Source organism: Papio anubis, chromosome 9 (assembly GCF_008728515.1).
Source record: "Papio anubis isolate 15944 chromosome 9, Panubis1.0, whole genome shotgun sequence".
Lineage (NCBI taxonomy): Eukaryota > Metazoa > Chordata > Mammalia > Primates > Cercopithecidae > Papio > Papio anubis.
In genome coordinates this window covers 42,905,951-42,930,056 of record NC_044984.1, presented here as the reverse complement: position 1 = coordinate 42,930,056, position 24,106 = coordinate 42,905,951, and the positions used below count along the sequence as shown (strand labels likewise).

At 42.0% G+C, this 24,106-nt stretch overlaps 1 protein-coding gene and 2 pseudogenes across 8 annotated transcripts; all 3 read left to right on the top strand.

Annotated features, from left to right (window-relative positions):
• Nucleotides 1-2,572: 2,572 nt before the first annotated feature.
• On the top strand, nucleotides 2,573-6,081 carry LOC110740672 (annotated as a pseudogene).
• A 6,362-nt stretch (nucleotides 6,082-12,443) lies between these two features.
• On the top strand, nucleotides 12,444-13,272 carry LOC101002395 (annotated as a pseudogene).
• Nucleotides 13,273-16,015: 2,743 nt separating this feature from the next.
• On the top strand, nucleotides 16,016-23,846 carry ASB8 (ankyrin repeat and SOCS box containing 8). Of its 8 annotated transcripts, none has more exons than XM_009180607.4 (6): nucleotides 16,027-16,153; nucleotides 16,354-16,489; nucleotides 16,685-16,781; nucleotides 18,168-18,329; nucleotides 20,397-20,501; nucleotides 21,708-23,846. In XM_009180607.4, exons 4-6 carry the CDS (start codon nucleotides 18,201-18,203, stop codon nucleotides 22,338-22,340), a joined length of 867 nt encoding a protein of 288 aa, XP_009178871.1. In that variant the 5' UTR covers nucleotides 16,027-16,153; nucleotides 16,354-16,489; nucleotides 16,685-16,781; nucleotides 18,168-18,200; the 3' UTR covers nucleotides 22,341-23,846. The 8 variants fall into 8 exon arrangements, with proteins under 8 accessions (XP_009178877.1, XP_009178875.1, XP_009178871.1 ...); XM_009180609.4 differs by having other exon boundaries at nucleotides 18,172-18,329; nucleotides 21,708-22,340; XM_009180610.4 differs by lacking the exon at nucleotides 16,685-16,781 and having other exon boundaries at nucleotides 21,708-22,340.
• Nucleotides 23,847-24,106: the final 260 nt, after the last annotated feature.

The following is a 24,106-nucleotide window of genomic DNA, read 5'->3' as shown; positions in this document are numbered from 1 at the left end:
TCCAGTTGGGTTTTAGCATACGTAGAAGCAGTATGTATGACAAAAACAATAAAAAACATAAGGGAGAAACTGAAAGTAAATTGCTATAAGATTTTTACACTATTTGAAAGTAGACTATGATATGTTACAAGTGTGTATTGTAAATCCTAGAGCCGCAGTGTCCAATCTGCTAGCCTCTAGACACAGGTAGCAGAGGAATAGTCTTACAGGCAGGAGATTGCAGGGGCCTGAGTATGGCATTGCTTGGGGAAATAGGGAGAAAGAAAAGGATTAGAGAAGCATCTGTGGGTATTAAGAGACTGTGGTAATCTTCCTATTGTGAAAAACATGCAATCATTTCAGGATTCATTCAACTTTTGGTTTGGAGTTAAAATGTGGGTGGTAGAATTGCTGAAATAGCACCGAGCTGGTCTCAGGGATATGTAAATCTGTTTCTTCCCAAGCTAAATTCAGACAAGTAAGACTCTCTTCTGGTATTTAAGGCTTCCTGGAGAGGAGATGCAGGCTCCTTCCTCTCTCACACATCCATCACTCTCAAACTTTTTAAGAAATCTAACCTAAATGCCTCATCCTGCATATTGACCTCACAGTGGAAGTGGGAATAATGCTAGTTTGTCTCAGAGTTACAAATCCTTTGAGAAGTTCTTTCTAGCTTTTCCTTCTCTCACAATGAGCTCCAGCCTGGGCAACAGAGCAAGACTCTGTCTCAAAAAAAAAAAAAAATTGATACTCCTAATTTTATTCAATATTAAACTTTAAAATTTGTGCCACATTATTGAAGTATTACTTACTTTGACCTACAAGAATTGTATAGTTAAACTAAACATAATTTAAAAATAAAACTATTTACCTAAAATAATATAATTCTCCTTTAGTAAAGGTAGCTTTATATAAAGAGTTTGGCTTCAAACTGTCATTGCTGTTTATTGCTCGATGAAATTCCTCTCTTTGGCCTTCATTCTCCAGAAACAGGCATATTTCAAATCATATTTAAATTAATAATTTGCAACAAGTTCCTGATGTTTTACAATTCTTTCACACTTGTGGAAATTCTTCCAAACGCATTAAGCAATACTACTTTTTGTCTGGTTAGATGGAATTCCTGATTGGGCCCACTTTCTGGCACGTGTGTTATCAATTTCTCTGAAAACAAGATCTTGAGAGCAGTGCCAAATCCTGAGCCTAAAGCTTTCCCCACGGTTGACATTTAAACCAACCAATGCAATCCCTATTTTTTGAAACACTTCTATAATGCAGCCTAAAATCTGTCTTTAGTTACTTTGCTGCTTTTTCCATCTCAAGCCAAAAACATTTTAAAAAGAATTCCATTGGCCGGGCGCGGCAGCTCACGCCTGTAATCCCAGCACTTTGGGAGGCCAAAGCGGACGGATCACGAGGTCAGGAGATCGAGACCATCCTGACTAACATGGTGAAACACCGTCTCTACTAAAAAATACAAAAAATTAGCCGGGCATGGTGGTGGGCGCCTGTAGTCCCAGCTACTCAGGAGGCTGAGGCAGGAGAATGGCATGAACCTGGGAGGCAGACCTTGCAGTGAGCCAAGATCATGCCACTGCACTCTAGCCTGGGCGACAGAGCGAGACTCCATCTCAAAAAAAGAAAAGAAAAAAAAAATCCATCAAAATACAAAAGAAATGATTTGACTTCCTAAAATATTTCCAGAAATAACTTTTTGTTTTCTGAATCTTGAATAGCTGAAAATCTGGATGCTCAGAGAGTGGTTGCATTTTAGATTAAAATTAAGGCCTTATATATTCAGCATCAGGGTGTGCCGTATGACATCAGCTTCACAGACATTGTCTGAGGAGTCATCTTGTTTGGTCCACTGAAGAATAGTCTTTTGTGTTTTCCAGCTCAGAGATTTATCCACAGATCCAAGTTGTTCAGCTTGTCCATAGTCTTCAGTGAGATTATTGGCATCTTCAGAACACTTGTAGCTTGCAGTTTAAACACTAGATGTTTACTTATTTGATTTCACATTTTTATTGCCTCTTACACTAAACTTGCTTTATCTTATAAAATACACAAAATAGTTTTACAATACCACTATTAGAATAATAAAATTACAGAATGAAACTTAAGAGTTCTTTGTAGTTTGTGTTGATCCTAGAATATATTTCACTAAGAAAAGACAAAGTCTTGTGTTTAAAAGTCATTTGAAATAAATCTTTCTTTTTGGTTATGTTATCAACCTTGTAAACAGCTTTATTTCACTTGCTTCAGTTTTAGGGATTGTTCTTTTTTCTCTTTTTGGTTTAACTTAATTTTTGAATATATTAAATGATTATATGATTCTAAAGTTGAAACTACATAAAAAGGTATACTCAGCTGTATCTCCTTTCCATTCCTTTTTTTTTTTTTTGTGATGGAGTCTCACTTTGTTGCCCAGGCGAGAGTGCAGTGGTGCAATCTCAGCTCATCGCAACCTCCACCTCCCAGGATCAAGTGATTCTCCTGCCTCAGCCTCCCGAGTATCTGGGATTACAGGCGTGCACCAACATGTTCAGCTAATTTTGTATTTTTAGTAAAGGTGGGATTTCACCATGTTGGCCAGGTTTGTCTCGAACTCCTGACTTCAGGTGATCCGCTCACTTCGGCCTCCCAAAGTGTTGGGATTACAGGCATAAGCCACCGTGCTGGCCTCTCCCTTCCATTTTCATCCGTTTTCCTTCCCTACTCTGTGTAGATAACCACTTTTATTAGTTTTATATTTACTAGTCTTTTATTGCTTTTTTCTTTCCAATGTTTCATTTTGCACTAAAGTAGCTTCTCATAAAATATTATGGCTATCATTCTAGAGCAACACATACAGATATACCTCATGTTTATGGGTTCATAGTACTCCACTATATACTACAGTTTATTTAACCACTCAACTGCTCCCCTATTGATGGATATTTGGGGAGTTTCTAGACTTTTGTCACTCAAATACCACAATGAATACTAACCTTGTGTTTATAACATTTCAAATTTGTACAGAAGTACTTTTAGTGTAGAGTCCCCAAAAATATCATTGCTGGGTTAAAGGACAAATTAATCCATTTGCAATGTTGCTAGATCGTACTAAATTTCCCTCCTTAAGGACTGTATCACTCTATACTTCTACCAGTAGCATATCACTGTGTCTCTTTTCCCTATAGCTTTAGCAATAAAATGTAGTCTCAAACTTTTGAATTTTTGCCAACACAATAAGAAATGCTGTTTCAATGTAATGTAATTTGCCTTTCTTTTTTGAGTAAGTTGTGCATGTTTTACTATTTTAAGGGCCACTTGCATAAATTATTTCTATCTGTTCATGTCTTGGGCTCATTTTTCTACTGGATCTGTGTCGTTTTATTTCTCAGAGCTCTTGCATATTAGGGAGATTACTTTTTATTCTGTGGTAAAAATTGCAATTGTTTTGTCCAGTGACTCATTTGTCTTTGGCTTTGCTTGTGGTATTTGGGCCATACATTTTTTTAAAAAAAAATATGTAATAGAAGTTGGTGGCTGGAGAATTCATGTGTAGATCAGAGTGGAAGCAGGTGTGAGAGGGTCCAGCAGAAGAAAACATGGCAGCCAAGGTGTTTGAGTCCATCAGCAAGTATGGCCTGGCCTTAGCTGTTGCAGGAGACCTAGTGAACTCTGCCTTACATAATATGGATGCTGGGCACAGAGCTGTCATCTTTGACCGATTCCGTGGAGTACAGGACATTGTGGTAGGGGAAGGGACTCACTTTCTCATCCCATGGGTACAGAAACCGATTATCTTTGACTGCCTTTCTCCACCACGTCATGTACCAGACATCACTGGTAGCAAAGATTTACAGAATGTCAACATCACACTGCGTATCCTCTTCCGGCCCGTCGCTAGCCAGCTTCCTGCATCTTCACCAGCATTGGAGAGGACTATGATGAGAGTGTGCTGCTGTCCATCACGACAGAGATCCTCAAGTCAGTGGTGGCTGGCTTTGATGCTGGAGAAGTAATCACCTAGAGAGAGTTGGTCTCCAGGCAGGTGAGTAACTACCTTATGGAGCGAGCAGTCACCTTTGGGCTCATCCTGGACGACGTGTCCTTGACACATCTGACCTTCGGGAAGGAATTCACAGAAGGGTTGGAAGCCAAACAGGTGGCTCATCAGGAAACAGAGAGGGCCAGATTTGTGGTGGAAAAAACCGAGCAGCAGAAAAAGGCAGCTATCATCTCTGCTGAGGGCGATTCCAAGGCAGCCGAGCTGATTGCCAACTCATTGGCCACCGCAGGAGACGGCCTGAGCTGCGCAAGGTGGAAGCTGCGGAGCGTAACAGCTCTCATGCTCTGGGAACATAATCTACCTGCCAGTGGAGCAGACTGTGCTCCTCCAGCTGCCCCAGTGAGGGCCCGCTCACCCTGTCTGCACCTCCGCGGGCCAACTGGGCCACAGCCCCGATGGCTCTTAACACCGCCTTCCCCGCCGCCCTCCACCCCAGAAATCACTGCGAAATTTTGTAAAACAACTTTAAAAAATTCATACATGTATATGTAATAGAATTGACTGGTCTTTTATTGATTCTGGGTTTTGAGACATAGAAATGCTTTGCCCACTATTCCCAGGGTTGCATAGGTAGATTACACAGAAATCTACACATCTTTCTTCTAGAACTTGTAGAGTTTCCATGTAGTCATGTTTAGCTAACCAAGCCACGTGAAGTTTTTCTTGGATGTGCAGTATAAGCAATGGATCCAATGTTACCTTTTTCCACATGGTACCCAGTTGTCTCAACAGCATATATTTTTAAAGTCCATTTTTCACATTGTTTTATAATGTCTAACATACATTAAATTTTTATATGTACTTGGATTGATGCCTAGACTTTCTACTATGTTCCATTAGTGTGTCTGTCTATATGCACCAGCTTTATACTAGTTTGATTATGAAGGTTTTATAATATCTCAAATGTCTAATAAGACTGGCCCCTCCTCATTGCTCTTCCTTTCAGGACTTTCTTGGATATTCTTGTTTATTTCTTTCATATGAACTTAAGGATCAATTTGTATAACTAAAAAACAAAGTGAAACAAAAAAATCCTTGACTTTTTTGTTGGAATCATGTTAAATTTACAAATTCACTTAGAATGTCTTTCATTTTTTCAGATCTATTTTATGTCTTTGAAGCTATTATATTAACAGTTTTCCTCATAGGCTTTACAAATTTCTTTTTACCTTTATACCTAGGAGTTTTGTAATTATGGTTGCTATTACCAATTGGTTCTTGATTCCATATTATTTTCTAACTGATTCATCCTTGTATCTTATGTATGAAGCCTGTTGTCTTCTGTATATTGCTTTTATATTGTGCTACCATATAAATTCAACTTTTTGTTTGTGTAGTTTATTCATTGATTTGCTTTTGTTATCTAGATATAGCTATATCATCAACAGTTTTCACACATCCAATAGGTTTCTTTTGTAAAAATGCGTTGACAAATACCTCCAACATTATGTTAATGTTATAGTGATGGTGGGTATCCTTGCCTTGTTTCAGACATTACCAGGAATGCCTCCAGTGTTTTCCTATGAAAATAGTAAGATGATGATAAACAAGATGGTTTATGATGTTAAGATAATTATCTTCTACCCCTCTTTTGTAATTTACTTTTATAGGAAATGCAACTTTAATTTTTTCAAATGCTTTTTCAACCCTAGGAAGATAATTACAGGATTTTCCTTCTTAGATATAATAATATTAGTTATATTAATGAATTTCCTAACATTGGACAATCTTTACATTCCCAAAACAGTTTCTACTTTGTCATGACATACTGTGCTGTCTGATTCAATTTGCTAATTTTTTAGCATTTCTGCCTATGATATTCATAAATGATATCGGTTCGTAATTATCTTTTTTGTATAATCTGTATCAGGTTTTGGTTTCAGTGTTATATTTATGTCATTAAAAATTTTTGAGTTGGGATAAGAGGTCTTCAAAGAATATAATTTTAAACAATCTTGGATACTTTTAGAAAGATATATGCTGGGCATGGTGGTTCATGCCTGTAATCTCAGCACTTTGGGAGGCTGAGGTGGGTGGATCACCTGAGGTCAGGTGTTCAAGACCAGCCTGGCCAACATGGCAAAACCCTGTCTCTACTAAAACTACAAAAATTAGCTGGGCAAGATGGCATGCACCTGTAATCCCAGCTACTAGGGAGGCTGAGGCAGGAGAATTGCTTGAACCCAGGAGGCAGACATTGCAGTGAACTGAGATGGCGCCACTGCACTCCAGCCTGGGTAACAGAGCAAGACTCCATCTCAAAACAAAAACAAAAACAAAAACAAAAAAAAAAGGAAAGAAAGAGAGAGAGAGAGATACATAGGTTGTTTGTTTGTTTGCTTGCTTGCTTTTTGAGACAGAGTCTCTCTTCTCTCTGTCACCCAGGCTGAAGTGCAGTGGCACCATCTCAGCTCACTACAACCTCCACCTCCTGGGTACAAGTGATTCTCCTTCCTCAGCCTCCTGAGTAGCTGGGATTACAGGCACCCATCACCACCTCTGGCTAATGTTTGTATTTTTAATAGAGGTGGAGTTTCACCATATTGGCCAGGCTGGTCTTGAACTCCTGACCTCAAATGATCCACCCACCTCAGCCTCACAATGTGGTGGGATTACAAATGTGAGCCACCGTGCCCAGCCTAGGAGTCTTTCTTGACCACAGTACCCCTCATCTCCAGCTTGTAACCAATCACCAAGTTCTATCAATTCTAACATTAAAATATTTCACATTCACCCCCTTCTCTCCCTTTCTATGGCCACCACTCAAATCTAAGCCTGCTTGACTTTTTGTCCAGATCACTTAGGCTGCTGTTTTCTCTATTTTAATCCTTGCCATGTATCCACTATAACCCATTCTTCTTCAAAAAGTTAAAGTGGTCCTTTAAAAACACACATGGGGTCATGTCACTTGAATAAAACCTGTTGATAGACTTCTTGTTCTCTTGGGATACAGTTCAGAATCCTTAACATGTCCCCCAAGACCACACCTGATCTGGAGCCTCCCTTCCTTTCCGGCTTCTTGTCTCTTTCTCATTCTCGCCTCTTCCTTGTCTTCCAGCTTCCTAAACTCTTTCCTCCTCAGGGTCTTTGAATATCCTGACCCTGCTCCATTGGCCAGCCCCCTCCCACTCCCCACACTTCCTCCACACCTTTGACCTGGTTGTTTCTACCCATCTTCCAGGTCTATGCTTAGGGAAGCTTTTCTTGGCCTCCCAGCCTGAATTAGGTCCTCTATTGAATTGTCCTATTACCCTCCCTACTATTTATCTTTGTTTATTTGGGCACTATAACAAAAGTACTGTAAACTGGGTGCCTTGTGAACAACAAAAATTAATTTCTCACAGCTCTGGAGGCTGGGAAGTCCAAGAAATCCCAATGTTGGTGTCTGACGAGGCCCCATTTGCTCTTTCTTACTGTGTCCTCATATGGTGGAAGGGGCAAAGGTCCCTCTTTTAGAAAGGCACTAGTCTCATCACGAGGGCTGTGCCCCTATGACCTAATAACCTCCTGAAGGCCTCACTTCTTAATACTATCACGTTGGGGGGGTTAGGATCTCAACATATGAATTTTGAGATGACATAAATATTCAGTTCATTGAACTTTTCCTTTATAGAAGTCATCACTATTGTGATTATTTAGGCATTGAGGTGACTATCTAATATTTGTTTCTCACATCAAACTGTAATTTTTCTGGTGATTAGGACCATATTTCTGTTGATCTCAGCTGGCTGGATCTTTAGTGTCTATCACAACAAACATCACAGTGACAAAATTTAATAAGTATTTGTTGGATTAATGGATGAATCAGTCAACCAATTAATGATATAATCAAAGACTCAATGGATGAACCAAAAACGAATCATTCAACTTTGGGCAAGAAGCAAGAAGGAGCAAATGCTCTACTTGCCCTCCAGGGGGAGACACACTCCCATTAGAAATAGCATAGGCCCAGGTGAGCAGAAAATTCTGACATCGACTGTAATTTGCTTCTCAAATGGATTCAGAGAACCAGATCTTTTCTCTTTTCCTTTCTTTTCTCTTTGTCTTGCTTGTAGGACTCTCCAGATTAGTCTGGACCACCCAGTTGTACCAAGCAAGTAGTCATTTCCTCTGTAATTTCCCTCCCCTGGGTGACGTTAACTGTCCTGCCAGAGTTTGTCCACTTCAGTCTGGATTTGCTAGGTAATTTAGCTATAAATGCCTACATTCTTGGAAAAATAGTATCATGTATATACAATTTCTGTATTATCATTAAAATTGCTATATGTATTTTTACTGTACTTTTTTTTCCAAAATCCTTCAGGCAATTTTTCTCTATGAAGACTAAAAATGTTATATAATTGCTCTGATAGTGGAAAATATTAGTAGAACTATGTGACCAAAAATAATAATAAAATATTGATTAAAAGCTAATTTTCTAAAAATAGAAAATTCATAAAAATTTCCCAAGCCCTGGGGAAAGTTAAAAGGAAAAAAAGAGAGAGAGAGAGAGAGAGTAGGGTTTGGCTATTGAGCGCATGTCTGCCTCTGAGCAGTTTCTGAAAGAAATCCTTGTTTAATCCTGATGGCATGTCTTGGGAGAGTATCCCTGCTGCACATTAATACTGTTCTTTTCTTTGCTGAATTACTTTCTCTAGTACAAGGTTTAAGCATATGAAAGGTTTCATGAGACTTACATTATGTTTCCTCTGAACTTTCTTTTTCTTTGCTCTAGTTCCAAAGCTTCCTTTTCAATTTTTCTATGTCAGGGACTAGGACATAGAGGCACTCCACTATTCCCATTTTTGGGAGATCTGTTCACTTTAGTTCAATTCCATTGTATTTATTAAATAACTATTTTGTGTTTAGAACTGTGCTATGACAAAAGAGATGAGTATAAGAAATCTAAATCTCTGCTCTTTCAAAGGTGCCACAATGTAACTGGAAGGATGAGACATTTGGTAACCTCCTTGAACAAATATAAAATCCTATAAAGATGACGTGTCAACATTTATGTAGTTTACAAAACCACTTTTCACAAATGTGGACTAGGTTTTATGAAATTAACTTTTGGAGTAGGTGTTAATACTCTCATCCCATTGTACAACTGAGACTCAGGTAAAGTACTACTTACTTTAGTCAGTAATTTTACTTTTACTTATAAAAGTACTTACTTTTACAAGTAAAGTAACTAGAGCTACTATCAGAACTGGAATCTTGGTCTTTATGAAGTTTGCATAATATTACATTATTTCTTTTTTTGTTTTTGTTTTTGTTTTTGTTTTTGTTTTGAGACGGAGTCTCGCTCTGTCGCCCAGGCTGGAGTGCAGAGGCGCGATCTCGGCTCACTGCAAGCTCCGCCTCCCGGGCTTACGCCATTCTCCTGCCTCAGCCTCCCGAGTAGCTGGGACCACAGGCGCCCGCCACCTCGCCCGGTTAGTTTTTTGTATTTTTTAGTAGAGACGGGGTTTCACCGTGTTCGCCAGGATGGTCTCGATCTCCTGACCTCGTGATCCGCCCGTCTCGGCCTCCCAAAGTGCTGGGATTACAGGCTTGAGCCACCGCGCCCGGCCATATTACATTATTTCTAAATATGAGGAATATGCTAAAAGGGATAGTCCTAAAAATTGAACAAATTCAAAGTAAAGTAAAATATTCCATTATTGAGAGAAAGCTATTGTTTTCCAACTAGCCAACTAGTCTGACACTTGGATCTTATTTTTTTACCCTATTTTGTAAACACTGACTGATTCCCTCTCTTTCCTTCACTCTTAGGATATCTCGAACTCCTTTTCGGTTTGTTTCTTTTTCTTTGGTGATGGATAATTTATTTGAAAGGGGTCCCTTCTTCTTACTTAACTTGCTTTTATCTAGGAAAGGTGTCAGGGAAACGCTGCCATCATTAGCCAGGCAGCCCCTGATGGAGAAGGATGAGGCCTTTAAGACAGGGGAGTATTTGATAATTTCTGGCCAGAGATTTTAAAAGCTGTTGTGAAAGACTTCATGTTACCACTCAGAAGCTTGTAATGCAGAATTACTCTCCCCCAGCACACTGTCATTCTGAAAGATCCACTCAAAATCAGGAAAGGGTATGGAGGCAGCCAAGTGAATAAAGGAGTTTTTACTCCAATTAGGAGTTGCTCAAAAGCCTGTGGCCATTTAGTACTGGCAAGACTCAAAGGGCAAGACACCCAGGTCTGCAACCTGGGATACCCTGTACCCACAGAGCCTGGATACTAATACCGTTGAACAGTGATAGCAGCAATCATTACAGGCAAAACATCATTATCAAATTTCCAGATCAAGTTTATGCCAAGGTCTGAAAATAGGAACATTAGTCATACTGTTGATCAACATCATCTAATGAGAACTTCTTGAGAGCAGAACTGGAATCAGGAGGGAAGGGAAGAAAAAATAATGACCTAAAAGTCTTATGGGAGACACAGCACACTAAAACACAAAATTCATGGAATCACTTGTAATCAAAACATCAAGAACAGAAATAACCAACTAAAATATGCAGAGATGGAATCTGAATAGTGAATGCAAGATTCATGGGATGTGATCAAAATACAAGTTTATTTTTTGTCTTTTTCCACTTTAAAAATGTTTTTGTCTGGCTGGGCATGGTGGCTCATGCCTGTAACCTTAGCACTTTGGGAGGCCAAGGCAGGTGGATGACTTGAGGTCAGGAGTTCGAGACCAACCTGGCCAACATGGTGAAATCCTGTCTCTACTAAAAATACAAAAAATTAGCTGGGCGTGGTGGCGGTCACCTGTAATCCCAGCTTCTCAGGAGGCAGAGGCTCGAGAATTGCTTGAACCTAAGAGGCAGAGGTTGCAGTGAGCCAAGATGGCACCACTGCACTCCAACCTAGGTGACAGAGCCAGACTCCATCTCAAACAAACAAACAAACAAAAACATTTTTTACTGGAGGATAATAATCTTCTCCTGCTCCTGAATAGAAAATTGGGAAGATTCCCTGACTTTTTGATTAACTCTTTGATAACTGGCAATCCTTTAAGTAATAGTCACTTTAAACCAAATAGTCTCGGCGGGCATGGTGACTCAGGCCTGTAATCCCAGCACTTTGGGAGGCCAAGGTGGGCCTTGAGGATCATGAGGTCAAGAGATCGAGGTCATCCTGGCCAAGATGGTGAAACCTCTTCTCTACTAAAACTACAAAAATTAGGCAGGCATGGTGGTGCCTGCCTGTAATCCCAGCTACTTGGGAGGCTTAGGCAGAGGAATCACTCGAACCTGGGAAGTGGAGGTTGCAGTGAGCCGAGATCACACCACTGTACTCTAGCCTGGTGACAGAGTCAGACTTCATCTCAAAAAACAAAAAACAAAAACAAAAACAGCTAAGGAGATAGGGCAGGCTTTTCTTTCTTGGTAGGGTAGGTCTGTACTACCTGGGTCTTGCACATGGTTAAAGCTGACTCTTTTTCTTAAAGCGTGCTTTTAAAGGTTCTTTGCAGATTCCCATCACCAGAGATATCTTACTTGAGTTCCTTTGGCCAAAACCAGTGCAAGTGGTTGACTGTGACAAACTGTGGATTGTAGCACCCCTGTGTTCATTTCTGGCTTCTGGCCACTGGGTCCCCCCATACCTCTAGACAGCCCATTTGGATGGACAAAAGGTAACCCCAAGTTGGCTGTCTTCATGTGGCCCACATCTGGTCCAGGTAAACATTTACACATTTGTCATCCCTGCTGAATCTGGGTGTCCAGACAGATCCCAATGCAGCCACATGTACTTTGTGGCTGCAGCCCTCTTTAATTTATAAGTAAGTATTGGTGCAGTTTTTGTTTTACAATTATGGGGAACAATCTTCAAGCTCTCTGATCCCACAGAAGCCCCTCTTCAGGCAACATCAGTACTTCCTTTCCCTCTGGATAGGAGGAGAGTGGGGACTCAGCACATACAAATTTCTCCCCAAGAAGTCTCTTCACAGACTCTTCCTTCACTCTCTTGAGCTCACCATAAGGTAGAACCATTTGTCAACAGTGACTTTGGACATAACAATGTTGTTGAAATAATCATCTTTAATTGCAACTGAGGATGTTCATATCTGTCTCCCAACCCTTGATGATAAGAGACTGTCTCTCTCCATTTCTGTCTTCCCTGGAGAGTTGAGCACAAAGCCTGGAACAAAGTAGGTGCTCAGTAAATGTTTGATGAAAGGATGGTTGAATGTATCTGAAACCAACTTTCATTGTGCATTGAATTCTCAGAGACACTTCAAAGTAACCAGTATGGGGCAACTTTGGCGCCTCTTGCCTGGCTGACATGAGCTTTGGGGCCCAGCCAAGTAGACAGTGAGAGTGTTGCCAAGGCAATTCTGCATGCAAGAGGAAGTGTGGCATGACTGGAGGCTCGCTGGTAGCTGCCTGGGAAGCCGGCCCCTCAGGCAGTGATACCACCAACCACCCTTGAGGTGGTCAGGGCCTGAGCAGAAGGACTGTAGAGACTGCACATGCCCCTTGAAGCCCAGGCCTATTTCTTGGAAGTCTTTAGCATTCACATTTGCTATGGGAGGAGGTTTACTGGCTGGAGTGAAGTATTCAAAATAGAAAAGACAGAAGCCAGAGAAGAAACAGCAGTGAAGCATCAACAAGCCTTTATTGGGGGACCATTTTCCCTCACAACACATTTGGAGAGCCTAAAACTGACAAAGACTGCCTGGGTCAGTGGCTGTTGATTTATTCTTGTTTCAGTCATTACTGATATCTTTGCAGAAGAACTAGAAAAAATGATTCAAGTTGTGGATGAGATAGTATTCCAACTCTGCCAAATTTAACTTTTCATCACCATTGACCCAGAGAGGGACACAAAAAAGGCCATTGCAAATTATGTGAAAGAATTTTCTCCCAAACTGGTTGGCTTGACTGGCACAAAAGAAGAGATCAATCATGTGGCCAGAGCATACAGAGTATATTATAGCTCTAGCCCCAAGGATGAAGATGAAGACTATGTTAGTGAATCATACAATAATAATGTCTTTGATTGGGCTAGATAGTGAGTTTCCAGATTATTTTGGCTAGACCAGGAAGAATGCAGAAATTGTTAGCCAGTTCAATTGCTGCACACATGAGGGCACACAGGAAAAAAGAGCTAGCCAAAGCAGTGATGCTGGGTGCAACATTCTCTTGTTAAAGAGGAAGGAAGTGGCCAGGCGCGATGGCTCATGCCTGTAATCCCAACACTTTCACAGGCCAAGGTGGGTGGATCTCCTGAGGTCAGGAGATCGAGACCAGCCTGGCCATCATGGTGAAACCCCGTCTCTACTAAAAATACAAAAATTGAGGCCGGGCGTGGTGGCTCACGCCTGTTATCCCAGCACTTTGGGAGGCTGAGGCGGGCGGATCACGAGGTCAGGAGATCAAGACCATCCTGGCTAACACAGTGAAACCCCATCTCTACTAAAAAAATACAAAAAAATAAGCTGGGTGTGGTGGCGGGTGCCTGTAGTCCCAGCTCCTCGGGAGGCTGAGGCAGGAGAATGGCGTGAACCCGGGAGGCAGAGCTTGCAGTGAGCCAAGATCGTGCCACTGCACTCCAGCCTGGGCGACAGAGCGAGACTCTGTCTCAAAAAAAAAAAAAAAAAAAAGTACGAAAATTAGCCAGGCGTGTAATCCCAGCTACTCAGGAGGCCGAGGCAGGAGAATTGCTTGAACCTGGGAGGTGGAGGTTGCAGTAAGCCGAGATCATGCCACTGCACTGCAGCCTGGGCAACAGAGTGAGACTTTGTCTAAAAAAAAAAAAAAAAAAGAAGAAGCTTTGTCTTCCATATAAATATATATATATTTATATGGAATTAGAATTTTATATTTATATATATATATATGTATATGCAACCTACAGAATGACCTTTGTACCATTGTACCATGAGAACGCTTCTATTATGGATTGCCATGTTACTCTTGGGTTCAGTCAAAACAGACTCTTGGAACTGTAAGATAACAACTCAAAGTCTCCCAAGTAGCTGTGGTGAGACCAGAGGACCAAGTCAAAATGAAGTCAGTAAAGAGTGGAGGAAGCTCATGGAAGGACACAGCATAGGGAGGCACAGCCAGTACATCTCCCATTATGAATGGGCCCTCCCAGCAGCTTTGTTGGCTCTCCAGTGTTTCGGACCCTTGCTCATACAGGCTGTGGAACTGAATTTCACAGAAAAGAATAATTTTCATAGTGCTTTGGCTTCTCTCTTCTTGAGTTATTTGCTCTTCTGAGTTCTTGGTGGCTGATGATAGATTAGGCTCTCTGCCATTCAGAGTTGATCTTTATACCTGAAAGCGTAAGTTTTGTCTTCTTTGTTAATGAATATCACTGTCAGCTTTGCTCCACTGCACTATCAGCAGATGCTGATTTGACTAATAAAGATGAGATCTACTGTTTTGGGGGAAAAAGTTAGTTTGATTTCTCTAGGGGTCTTTCATGTGATTTTTAGCTTAGCGATGTGCTAGGTTTTCAAAGACACGCCAAATGGAAATAAGAGGATATTGATCATGAGTGTGACACAGAGTACTTTTCTGCATATACTGAGTTGCACGCCATGTAAAATAAAAGTGTATTCAGTGTTTCAATAAATAAGTAGAATAACCTGTATTGAGAGCCTATTTTATCACTCCCTGGGAGACTCCACTCATTCTTACATTTGTAAGATGCTGATGGTTTCCCAGAATTTATATACTTCAGCATTTCCCAACCAAGAAATTTGAGAGATGTGGTCCAGCATGGTGACTCACGCCTGTAATCCCAGCACTTTGGGAGGCCGAGGAGGGTGGATCACCTGAGGTCAGGAGTTTGAGACCAGCCTGGCCAACATTGTGAAACCTCATCTCTACTAAAAATACAAAAAAAAAAAAAAAATTAGCCGGGTGTGGTGGCAGATGCCTATAGTCTCAGTTACTTCGGCAGGAGAATCACTTGAACCCAGAAGGCTGAGGTTGCAGCCAACTGAGATCACGCCATTGCCCTCCATCCTGGGTGACAAGAGTGAAACTACGTCTCAAAAATTAAAACAAACAAACAAACAAAACACTGCCAACATTTGCAACTTGGAAGAATTCACTTTTTTAGAAAATCTGTATTTCAGCTTGTTTTGAAAAAAATGGACAATCTCACCATGGTGCAGTGGCAGGAAGTGGAGGGCATATTCCTACCTGGCAAAATTCCTTTGAGTCTGGAGCTCAAAGGAGGCTCACTCCTCAGACCAGGTCATGAACTTTCAGTTCACCATCCTCTCAATGATGTACATGAACTGTCTGGGCCTGCTTTAAATCTCTAATTGGTTAGATTTGGTTGCTTAGAACAAGCTTTGGGGAGTAAGTGTGGGGCACTCTGGTTAAACAGGCTGCTGGGCAGACCACAACTCTTGCAGTCTGCCTGAATGGGCTGCTTCACTCCTTCCATGCACCACCACCATGTGCTGCTGACTTTAAAATGTTTATACTTTGCACAGAAAGTCTGTCACTCAGAGGTGTCGTCATGTCTTTGCACAGGAAGGTTCATTAACCCTAATAAAAGTTATAAATAAAGGTCATTTATTCCTCTACATTCAGAATACTATACCTCTTGGGTAGTTGAGTTTGTCTTTGATATGGTTTACTTGAAGGAGAGTGGACAACGTACAGGAGGGTTCTAAGGAGTACAGATTCGTTCCACCATTATGAATAATGCTGGAAGTATTTTTATTTGTCACAGACACTTCTTATTAGGAGTTTAGTCTCCTAAGTAACTGAACCATTGTGGATGGACCCCCTGCTGGCCTGGTCCACGCAGGTGCAACCATATAGAATCGGCCCAACGCCCAGGGTTCCTGAGCTTTTTTTTCCCCACTGCAGGACCAAGACCCGAACCCTGCCGCTGTGGCCGAGAACGCCGCATTGAGCCTGCGCACAAAGCCTCTGTGAAAAGGAGAAAGTAACCCCCTAACTAGGCCTAGTGAGGACGGAAGCTGCTGCACAAGTCTGCGCAGGCGCGCCCCAGTGACGAACACTCATCAGTACGCAGGCGCCCATCTTAGTTGGTCTTCTTGTCCTGTAAACAGAGGGGCCTGCCCCCGACAGCTTCTGCTTCCGGGTCACGCCTTGACAGCGGCTTTCAACACCCACCTCAGCCCGGCAATTGGGTGAGTGCGGTCCTTGGTGCGGGTCTACAGCCAGGTGTCCTAACCCAGGGTACCACGCCCAATAACGCTTCCTCTGCTCCCCAGTGGAAGTGCTCTAGCTCTCGAGGCTAAGACTTAGTTCCGGGCCTTAGGGGGCAGATCCGGGAGGGATTGGTCCGCGTCTGAGGCTCCCCAGCGCAAACTGCGTGATTCTCTTTCAGTACCAGACCTGCCGGGATTGCTGCGATCTGCTGGGAGCCGGTGCGGAAAGTGACACCGCACGTCCTTGCATTTCGTACCCTTGCCCCCCGCCCCCTAGCCTCAGCTAGACAGCTGCCGCGACCCCTCCTGCAGCAGGTGCGGTGGGATTAGGGGCGGTGCGGGCTCCGCCAAGGTTCTCCTGGGGCGGGAGGGGACGGGGCCGAGGCCTCCTCGCATCAGAGCTGTTGTGTCTTCTTTTCCATTTTGCGGTTTTGTTTGTTTTTTTGTTTTGTTTTGTTTTGTTTTGTTTTCCCCAGCTTCGCAGTAAATGCCCTTTGGTGTTTTCTCTAGATCCCGTAGCAAAAGAAAACGAGGGAGACAGGGCTTTCAGCTCTAGCAGAGGAAAGGGCCTTCCAAGGGAATCAAACCGTACACGGGCTGCTGTCTGGTGAGATCGAATTTAGATTTCCTTGACCCTTCCTCACAGTGAATGCTGTCAATCTGCCCTGAAGTTTCATTCCTTTACCGGGAGCTTCCAGGCAGTAGCAGACCGCTGACCATACTCTCAGGAGTTCTTAGCCCGGAGTCCAAGAGCGCCTGGAAAATGAGTGCAGAGTTTAGTTTCATCAGATTATCATGGCCCGGAAATTATTAACAAAACCACTTTTTAAATTTATTTTAATTTTTGAATTTTTTTGTAGAGACGGTTGGGTTTTGGGGTCGTCTCGCCATGTTGACCAGGCTGGTCTTGAACTTCTGGGTTCAAGAGCTCCTCCTGCCTTGGCCTCCCAAAGTACTGGGATTACAGGCAGCAGAACTACTTTGGTCCAAGCCTCCTGCTTTAGATGCTTTGTCTTCTGCTGCTGTTCTTGGAATTACCAACTCAAAGGCACCTCTGTATGTTTTTTCCTTGAAACAAAAAAGTTATAAGATACAGACACTTGTCTCAGAGCAGTTTTGTGGCTACTGGAGAGATTAAAACCTCAGGTGATCCACCCACCTCAGCCTTCCAAAGTGCTGGGATTACAGGTGTGAGCCACCACGCTCCGCCTTTAACTCATTGTAAAATCTTCAAATTTTCCTAAAACTGAAAGTATATTTTATTATTGTGAACTTTAATTTTTTCTTAGTTTTATATAGATGATTCTAGGGTAGTTATACTTGTGCTTTCCTTTCTTATTTTAGACTATTACCTCAAATATTTCTTTTATCTCTTCTGAAGACATTTGAAAATATTTCAGATGCCTTTTCATTATTTAGATATATTTGCTCCATAGCCTTCTTCCTATCTTTTCACAGATGACAATCACTTCTATACTGTTTAGTCGTAACCAACCAATGTTTGTTAAATACCTACCTTTTGTGAGATTCGGTGGCTGGCCTTACATGGATGAAAGAATAGAAGACAAAGTCCTTGCCTTCCAGTTGATTACAGTATAGTTGGAGAAACAATATGTACATAACTATATTGCAAGGCCCAGTGTTATAAATAACTTAATGGTGGTGCTGATCATAAAAACCACAAAATTCAAAGAAGGAAAATAATGTTTTGTGACCTCCTCAGCCTTTTAAAAATCCTATTCCTTGCCTAGTCTTGTTTGTAAACCACACAGAGCTCCATGGGGGTCTTAGTACCTCTTGGGGAAATCTTGTGTCCAAGTTTATCGAACTCCCTAGGCAACTATTATCCAATTCCTTATGATTATGAAAATAGTATTAATCATTCCTTGAAATCTGCTTTTAGTATTGGGAAGGGAAGGCCTCAGAGAACACCTAACCCTAAAGACAGGTGTGCTCAGTAATACTGTATATGCCGAAAACTTCTTTGTTTCAGGTAGTTTGGAGCATGTGAACACCCTGAGCCTTGATGAGTTCCAGTATGTGGTATATTATGCAGAGCATTCAGAGCAAATACTCTCTCTCAGAGCGCTTAATCCGAACAATTGCTGCCATCCGTTCCTTCCCACATGATAATGTAGAGGACCTCATCAGAGGGGTGAGTGTGCTGGAATTGACAGGAGAGTCCTTGCGATGTGAAGTGGGAAAGCTCTGTAAATCCTCATGGATCACAGATTTGCAGCTTTGTCTCAACCCAAGATCACAGGGAGTTTTTATATTTTGCTAACTGCATTAACTTGATCATTAAAATGTATTTCCCCTATGTTTGCTTCGCTTCCCTTCTCCCTTTCACTTTGTGTATCTGACATTTTTCTTCATGGAATATGTTCTCAATAACCCTAGTCTCATGTTCTTTGTAAAATATCTAAGTATGATGCATATGTAATCCATTGAGCTCAAAGTCTTCTATGCATGTTTTATTAAGAGAGGAGGTGAGCAAAGCAGAGGTGGTTTTTATTTTTATTTTTTGAGACAGGGCTTCACTTTTGTCACCCAGGCTGGAGTGCAGTGGTGCAAACATGGCTTACTGCAGCCTTGACCTCCTGGGCTTAAGCGATCCTCCCATCTCAGCTCCCTCAAGTAGCTGAGACTACAGGCACATGCCACCCATGTCCAGCTAATTTTTTTTTTTTAATTTTTTGTAGAGACGGGGTTTCACCATGTTGCCTGGGCTGGTCTTGAATTCCCAAGCTCAAGCGATCCACCTGCCTTGGGTTCCCAAAGTGCTGGGATTAGAGGTGTGAGCCACTGTGCCTGGCTACAGGGGTGGTTTTTAAATCCTGTGAGCTTTTCTTCATACCTGGGTTATAATAATTACATGGAGAGATTTGTACTTACATTCTATGTTAAAAGCAGCTACCACTTCTAGCTCTGTAGAGGCTATCAACCTCTAAAATGCATGGTAATTATAGTTTAAGAAAACACCTTAACCATCTGATGTTTAATCACCGCTCTTCAATAATTGTTATATGACTGGTATCCTAGAAGGTCTTTACTATCCTCTTCTATTTATTTTTCTTGTTGAAGAGAAGTTACAGAGTAATTTTTTGATCACCAGAAAATGCATCCAGATGGTTACTTCTGTATATTCTAAGACTTCAGGCTCCTCATTTACAGCCTGGATCTCTGTAGCTGCTTCAGAGTTATTGGGCACAACTGGAGAAGGAAAAGTCATGCAGTGTTAGCTTATTCTCTGCAAAAGTGGTGTCAGAAGACTCCGCGGTGGAAACCTTGTCACATTCTAATTCTAGCTCTGCTGCTGAGTCATTCAGTGACTTTGGTCTGACTGGTATCTCCATCTCCTTTGATTTTTTTTTTTTTTTTGAGACGGAGTTTCCCTTGTCTCCCAGGCTGGAGTGCAGTGGCTCAATCTCGGCTCATGGCAACCTCTGCCTCCCAGGTTCAAGCAGTTCTCCTGCCTCAGCCTCCCGAGTAGCTGGGATTACAGGCGCCTGCCGCCGCACCTGACTAGTTTTTGTATTTTCAACAGAGACAGGGTTTCACCATGTTGGCCAGGATGGTCTCAAACTCCTGACCTCAGGTGATCTGACCGCCTCAGCCTCCCGAAGTGCTGGGATTACAGGGGTGAGCCACCGTGCCCAGCCTGTCCTTTGATTTTGAATAGAAGCACCAGCAAAGGCTAGGTGGTAAAGAATGCTGATACTAAGAGGCTACTTTGAAGATGTTTATAAATAAGGAAAAATAGTGTTAATATGATGCCACTATTAGTGATGGTCATTTGCTGAATGGCCAAAAATGCATGCCAGTTCTGGCCTCAGTCTGACAGACTCACTTTCCTACTTTTTCAGAGCATAGTGGCCATAGAAAGTGGATTGCTGGTCCAGCTTTCCTGCCTGATGATAAGATTTCCAGTGCTTTGACACATAAGATTATGTCTTCAATAATGTCCAGATGACCATCTGGCAGGCTCCCTTGTGGAGGAACTTAGTAACTTGATCTAAGGAATTAACAGTTGTTTTCCTTCTTCTTCAGTGTACTCCTTTAGTTTGGACATTGGCATATTAATTAATAGAAAAGGAAACAAGGAACTAGCAGTGTACCTATAAAATAGAGAACGCTCTGTCCCCTGGACTCAGTTCTGAATTCTGTCCTGCTGGGCAAGCCAGAGCTGAGCACACTGACTGAAGTTGTCTTCTGCCCACAGGGAGCAGATGTGAACTGCACTCATGGTACACTGAAGCCCTTGCACTGTGCCTGTATGGTGTCAGATGCTGACTGTGTGGAGTTACTTCTGGAAAAAGGAGCCGAGGTAATGTTTTTAACACATTCACATTAATGATTCACTAAAACTTGAGCTTCATGCTTTCTTAGAATTTGTCCCCATCACTCCTCCATCTCTTCCCTCCTCCAGTCTGAAATTCTAACTCAAGGTAATGTTGGCACAGCCAATATTAAGGAAAATGTAATGGTAAATATATAAAATGATCTAAGGATTTCATTCCTTTGCCTTTCTGTCCCCACCCTGCTTGCCCCATTTTATAGTGCTGATACTCTGCTTTTCTTTCTTCTCCTTAACTTAAGCTGTCACTGGCCATCACTTCAGGAAGCTTACCTTGTAGGTGCTGTTTATATTGCCATTTAATCTTCTCATTGCTTATTGTCTATCCAGGAAATATAAACGCAGAGATCCCTCAACTCTAATTAAATCTAAAGTATCCTTAAAAGTACTTAAAGTACTTAAGAAGTGGTACTTAAGATAGGTTTTAGCCAAAAGAAGGTTGAACTTACTTAAATGTTTCAGGGTTTTTTGTTTTGTTTTTTTTTTTTCTTTCATTGATGAGGGAATATGCTATTTGGAAATGTGAAGAAAAAAACTGCAAGTGATACTGACTGTCAGCAAGCCAGCTGCTTTTCCAGCACTGGGAGATTTGTGTTCTTCCTATCACATACTTTCATTTGGGTTCTCTTGTGAACCCACAGCATATTTTTGGAAAGGTCTGACTTACATTCTAACATTTTGAACTTCTCTGTATGGTTAAAGAACATAGCAAAAGCTGTGTTTTTCAGTTTGATTGCTACATTAGCCACAGGGTACAGAAAGGGTCAGGGTAAGTAAAATAATCCAAAACTCTGTGTAGTCAAGCAAATTTCCAGTAAATATCTTTCTGAGCAGTTACAGGGACTTAGACTTCCTCTATTCCTGCCTTACCCTTTACTCTGTGGTAGAGTTTCTAATGAATAAATGAACATTGCAGCAAAAACCGAAATAATGCAGACCAGCTAGTCAATGCACATAATAGTGTTGACTGTTTGAGGACAGTTCTTTTCCATTTTGCTCCTAAGCTCCTGTCATATCTTCATCTTTATCACCAGCACTCCCTGGGAGTTGCTTGTTGACCCTCTTGTTCAGAGCACTGCATAGCAAAGGTAGTGGGTAACCATGTAAGCTTCTTTGCTGCTGTCCTGTCTTCCTCTCAGTAGTCTGTCTACTGTAATAGTTCCTCCCTTTTTACAGGTGAATGCCCTGGATGGGTATAACCGAACAGCCCTCCACTATGCAGCAGAGAAAGATGAGGCTTGTGTGGAGGTCCTATTGGAGTATGGTGCAAACCCAAATGCTTTGGATGGCAACAGAGATACCCCACTTCACTGGGCAGCCTTTAAGAACAATGCTGAGTGTGTGCGGGCTCTCCTAGAGAGTGGGGCCTCTGTCAATGCCCTGGATTATAACAATGATACACCGCTCAGCTGGGCTGCCATGAAAGGAAATCTTGAGAGTGTCAGTATTCTTCTGGATTATGGTGCAGAGGTCAGAGTCATCAACCTAATAGGCCAGACACCCATCTCCCGCCTGGTGGCTCTGCTAGTCAGGGGACTTGGAACAGAGAAAGAGGACTCTTGCTTTGAGCTCCTCCACAGAGCTGTTGGACACTTTGAATTGAGGAAAAATGGCACGATGCCACGAGAGGTGGCCAGAGACCCGCAGCTATGTGAAAAACTGACTGTTCTGTGCTCAGCTCCAGGAACTCTAAAAACACTTGCTCGCTATGCCGTACGCCGTAGCCTGGGACTCCAGTATCTCCCTGATGCAGTGAAGGGCCTTCCACTGCCAGCTTCTTTGAAGGAATACCTGTTACTTTTAGAATAGCCCGGAGAAGATGTTTGCACCATCATGCAGGCAACTCTGGGTGAGGTTGTGCCTGCAGTACTCTTTGTCACAGAAAACAGAAAAACAGTTGTTCCTGTTGTGTGGTTTATAGATTTTGAAGCAACATGTCACAACAGTAACCTCCATAGCACCTCCCCTTCCCAAACCAAACAACCAAACAAAAAAAAATCCCTCACTTTTGTTTTCTGTTTATTGCTTACTTGGCTTTTTATATTGCACTTTGCAGAAGAAGTCTCCCTCAATCCTCCCCCTTAGGGAAGGAGTCAACAGTGCAACTAAATTTCTCTGGGAAGATGGAAAGTACTTAAATGTGTGTGTGGTTTTCTTTTGGGGACATGGTTAATGGTCCAGAAGAATCCCTTCTAGAAAGCATTTTAGGCCAGGCATGGTGGCTCACACCTGTAATCCCAGCACTTTGGGAGGCTGAGGCAGGCGGATCACCTGAGGTCAGGAGTTCGAGACATAGTGGCATGCGCCTGTAATCCCAGCTACTCGGGAGGCTGAGGCAGAAGAATTGCTTGAACCTGGGAGGCAGAGGTTACAGTGAGCCGAGATCACGCCATTGCACTCCAGCCTGGGCAACAAGAGCAAAACTCCGTCTCAAAAAAAAAAAAAAAAGATTTTAATTGATCTGTGAAAAAATTTAAGAAAATCACAATTTCAGCTAACAGCAATTGCGTTCCAAAGATGAGGATACTATAACCTCAAATGATGCAGATCCAGAACTGGGCTGGATGACATCCCTAGTGTGCCATGTCCTGGGGCATTCAGAAGGGACTGGACTTCTTTCCCCTCATCAAAGGAAACAGCAGTCTTTGCCTCTTTCTCTTGGTTGTGCCCAAGGGCTACACAGTAGCTCTGAAATAATAAGAGCTCTGCAATAACAGTAATAGCTCTGAAATAACAGTCCTAAGAACTCCTAAAGCCCTGAGAACTTCTCTTGTAATGCAGCTTTTTCTCTTCCTGAGAGCCAGTGTGTTCTAATGAGCTTCGCAGGCAGTTCCTACACCTACAGTGTGTGTGCCAGCAGGGAGGACTTACGGGCTGGGCTGCCTTTTCCCATAGGTCTTCATTCCCAATGGAAAGCTCACTCTGCTTAGTTTGGAATTATTTTTCTTTCAGTTGTTCTGGAACCTTTGCTTTTTATTGATTTATACAATTGGCGGGAGGGTGGACTTGGGATGGGAGTGGGAAAAGCATGTAAGAGCTTCTTTTGTGATGGTCCATCTACCCAAAAGAGATCTGCTTTAGTGAACGATACTCTTTCATTTCATGTTTCTAAACTAGATCAAGTTGTTATTGATTTTAGATGACTTGTATGCAAATTTGAAAAACTTTTTTTTAAAGCTGATTGGGAACTACAAACAATGAATGGAATCTACTGACACAGCTAATTGGAAAACAGATGTCTTTTGTCCTATTGATGCTGGTGTTTAAAAAACACCATTAAAAAAAAAAAAGAGGAATAAATAGTTCTAAAAGCAAGTTTGGCAATTTCTACTTTTCCTACTTTTCTCCAACCCCCCCTTAGAAAAAGTTCTTCTTTTACTGCCTGGCTGTTCAATGTAACTTTTCATCCCAACCTTTCTCCCATTAGCAACAGTGATTCTGGGCATTGCTGGAGTGAACAGGAGGGCTTGGGCAGAGTATCTGAAGAGCTTCCCCTTCCTTTATACCTTCTCCCACCCCAAATTTGGAATTACTCCTTTTATGTTCTCAACTCCAGCTGCACATAAAATTACTAA

Coding starts and splice junctions, on each gene's coding strand:
- ASB8 (XM_009180613.4), top strand. CDS start 18,201: ATGAGTTCCAGTATGTGGTATATTATGCAGAGCATTCAGAGCAAATAC. Junction 18,330..20,396: donor TAGAGGACCTCATCAGAGGG/GTGAGTGTGCTG, acceptor TTCTGCCCACAG/GGAGCAGATGTGAACTGCAC. Junction 20,502..21,707: donor TTCTGGAAAAAGGAGCCGAG/GTAATGTTTTTA, acceptor CCCTTTTTACAG/GTGAATGCCCTGGATGGGTA.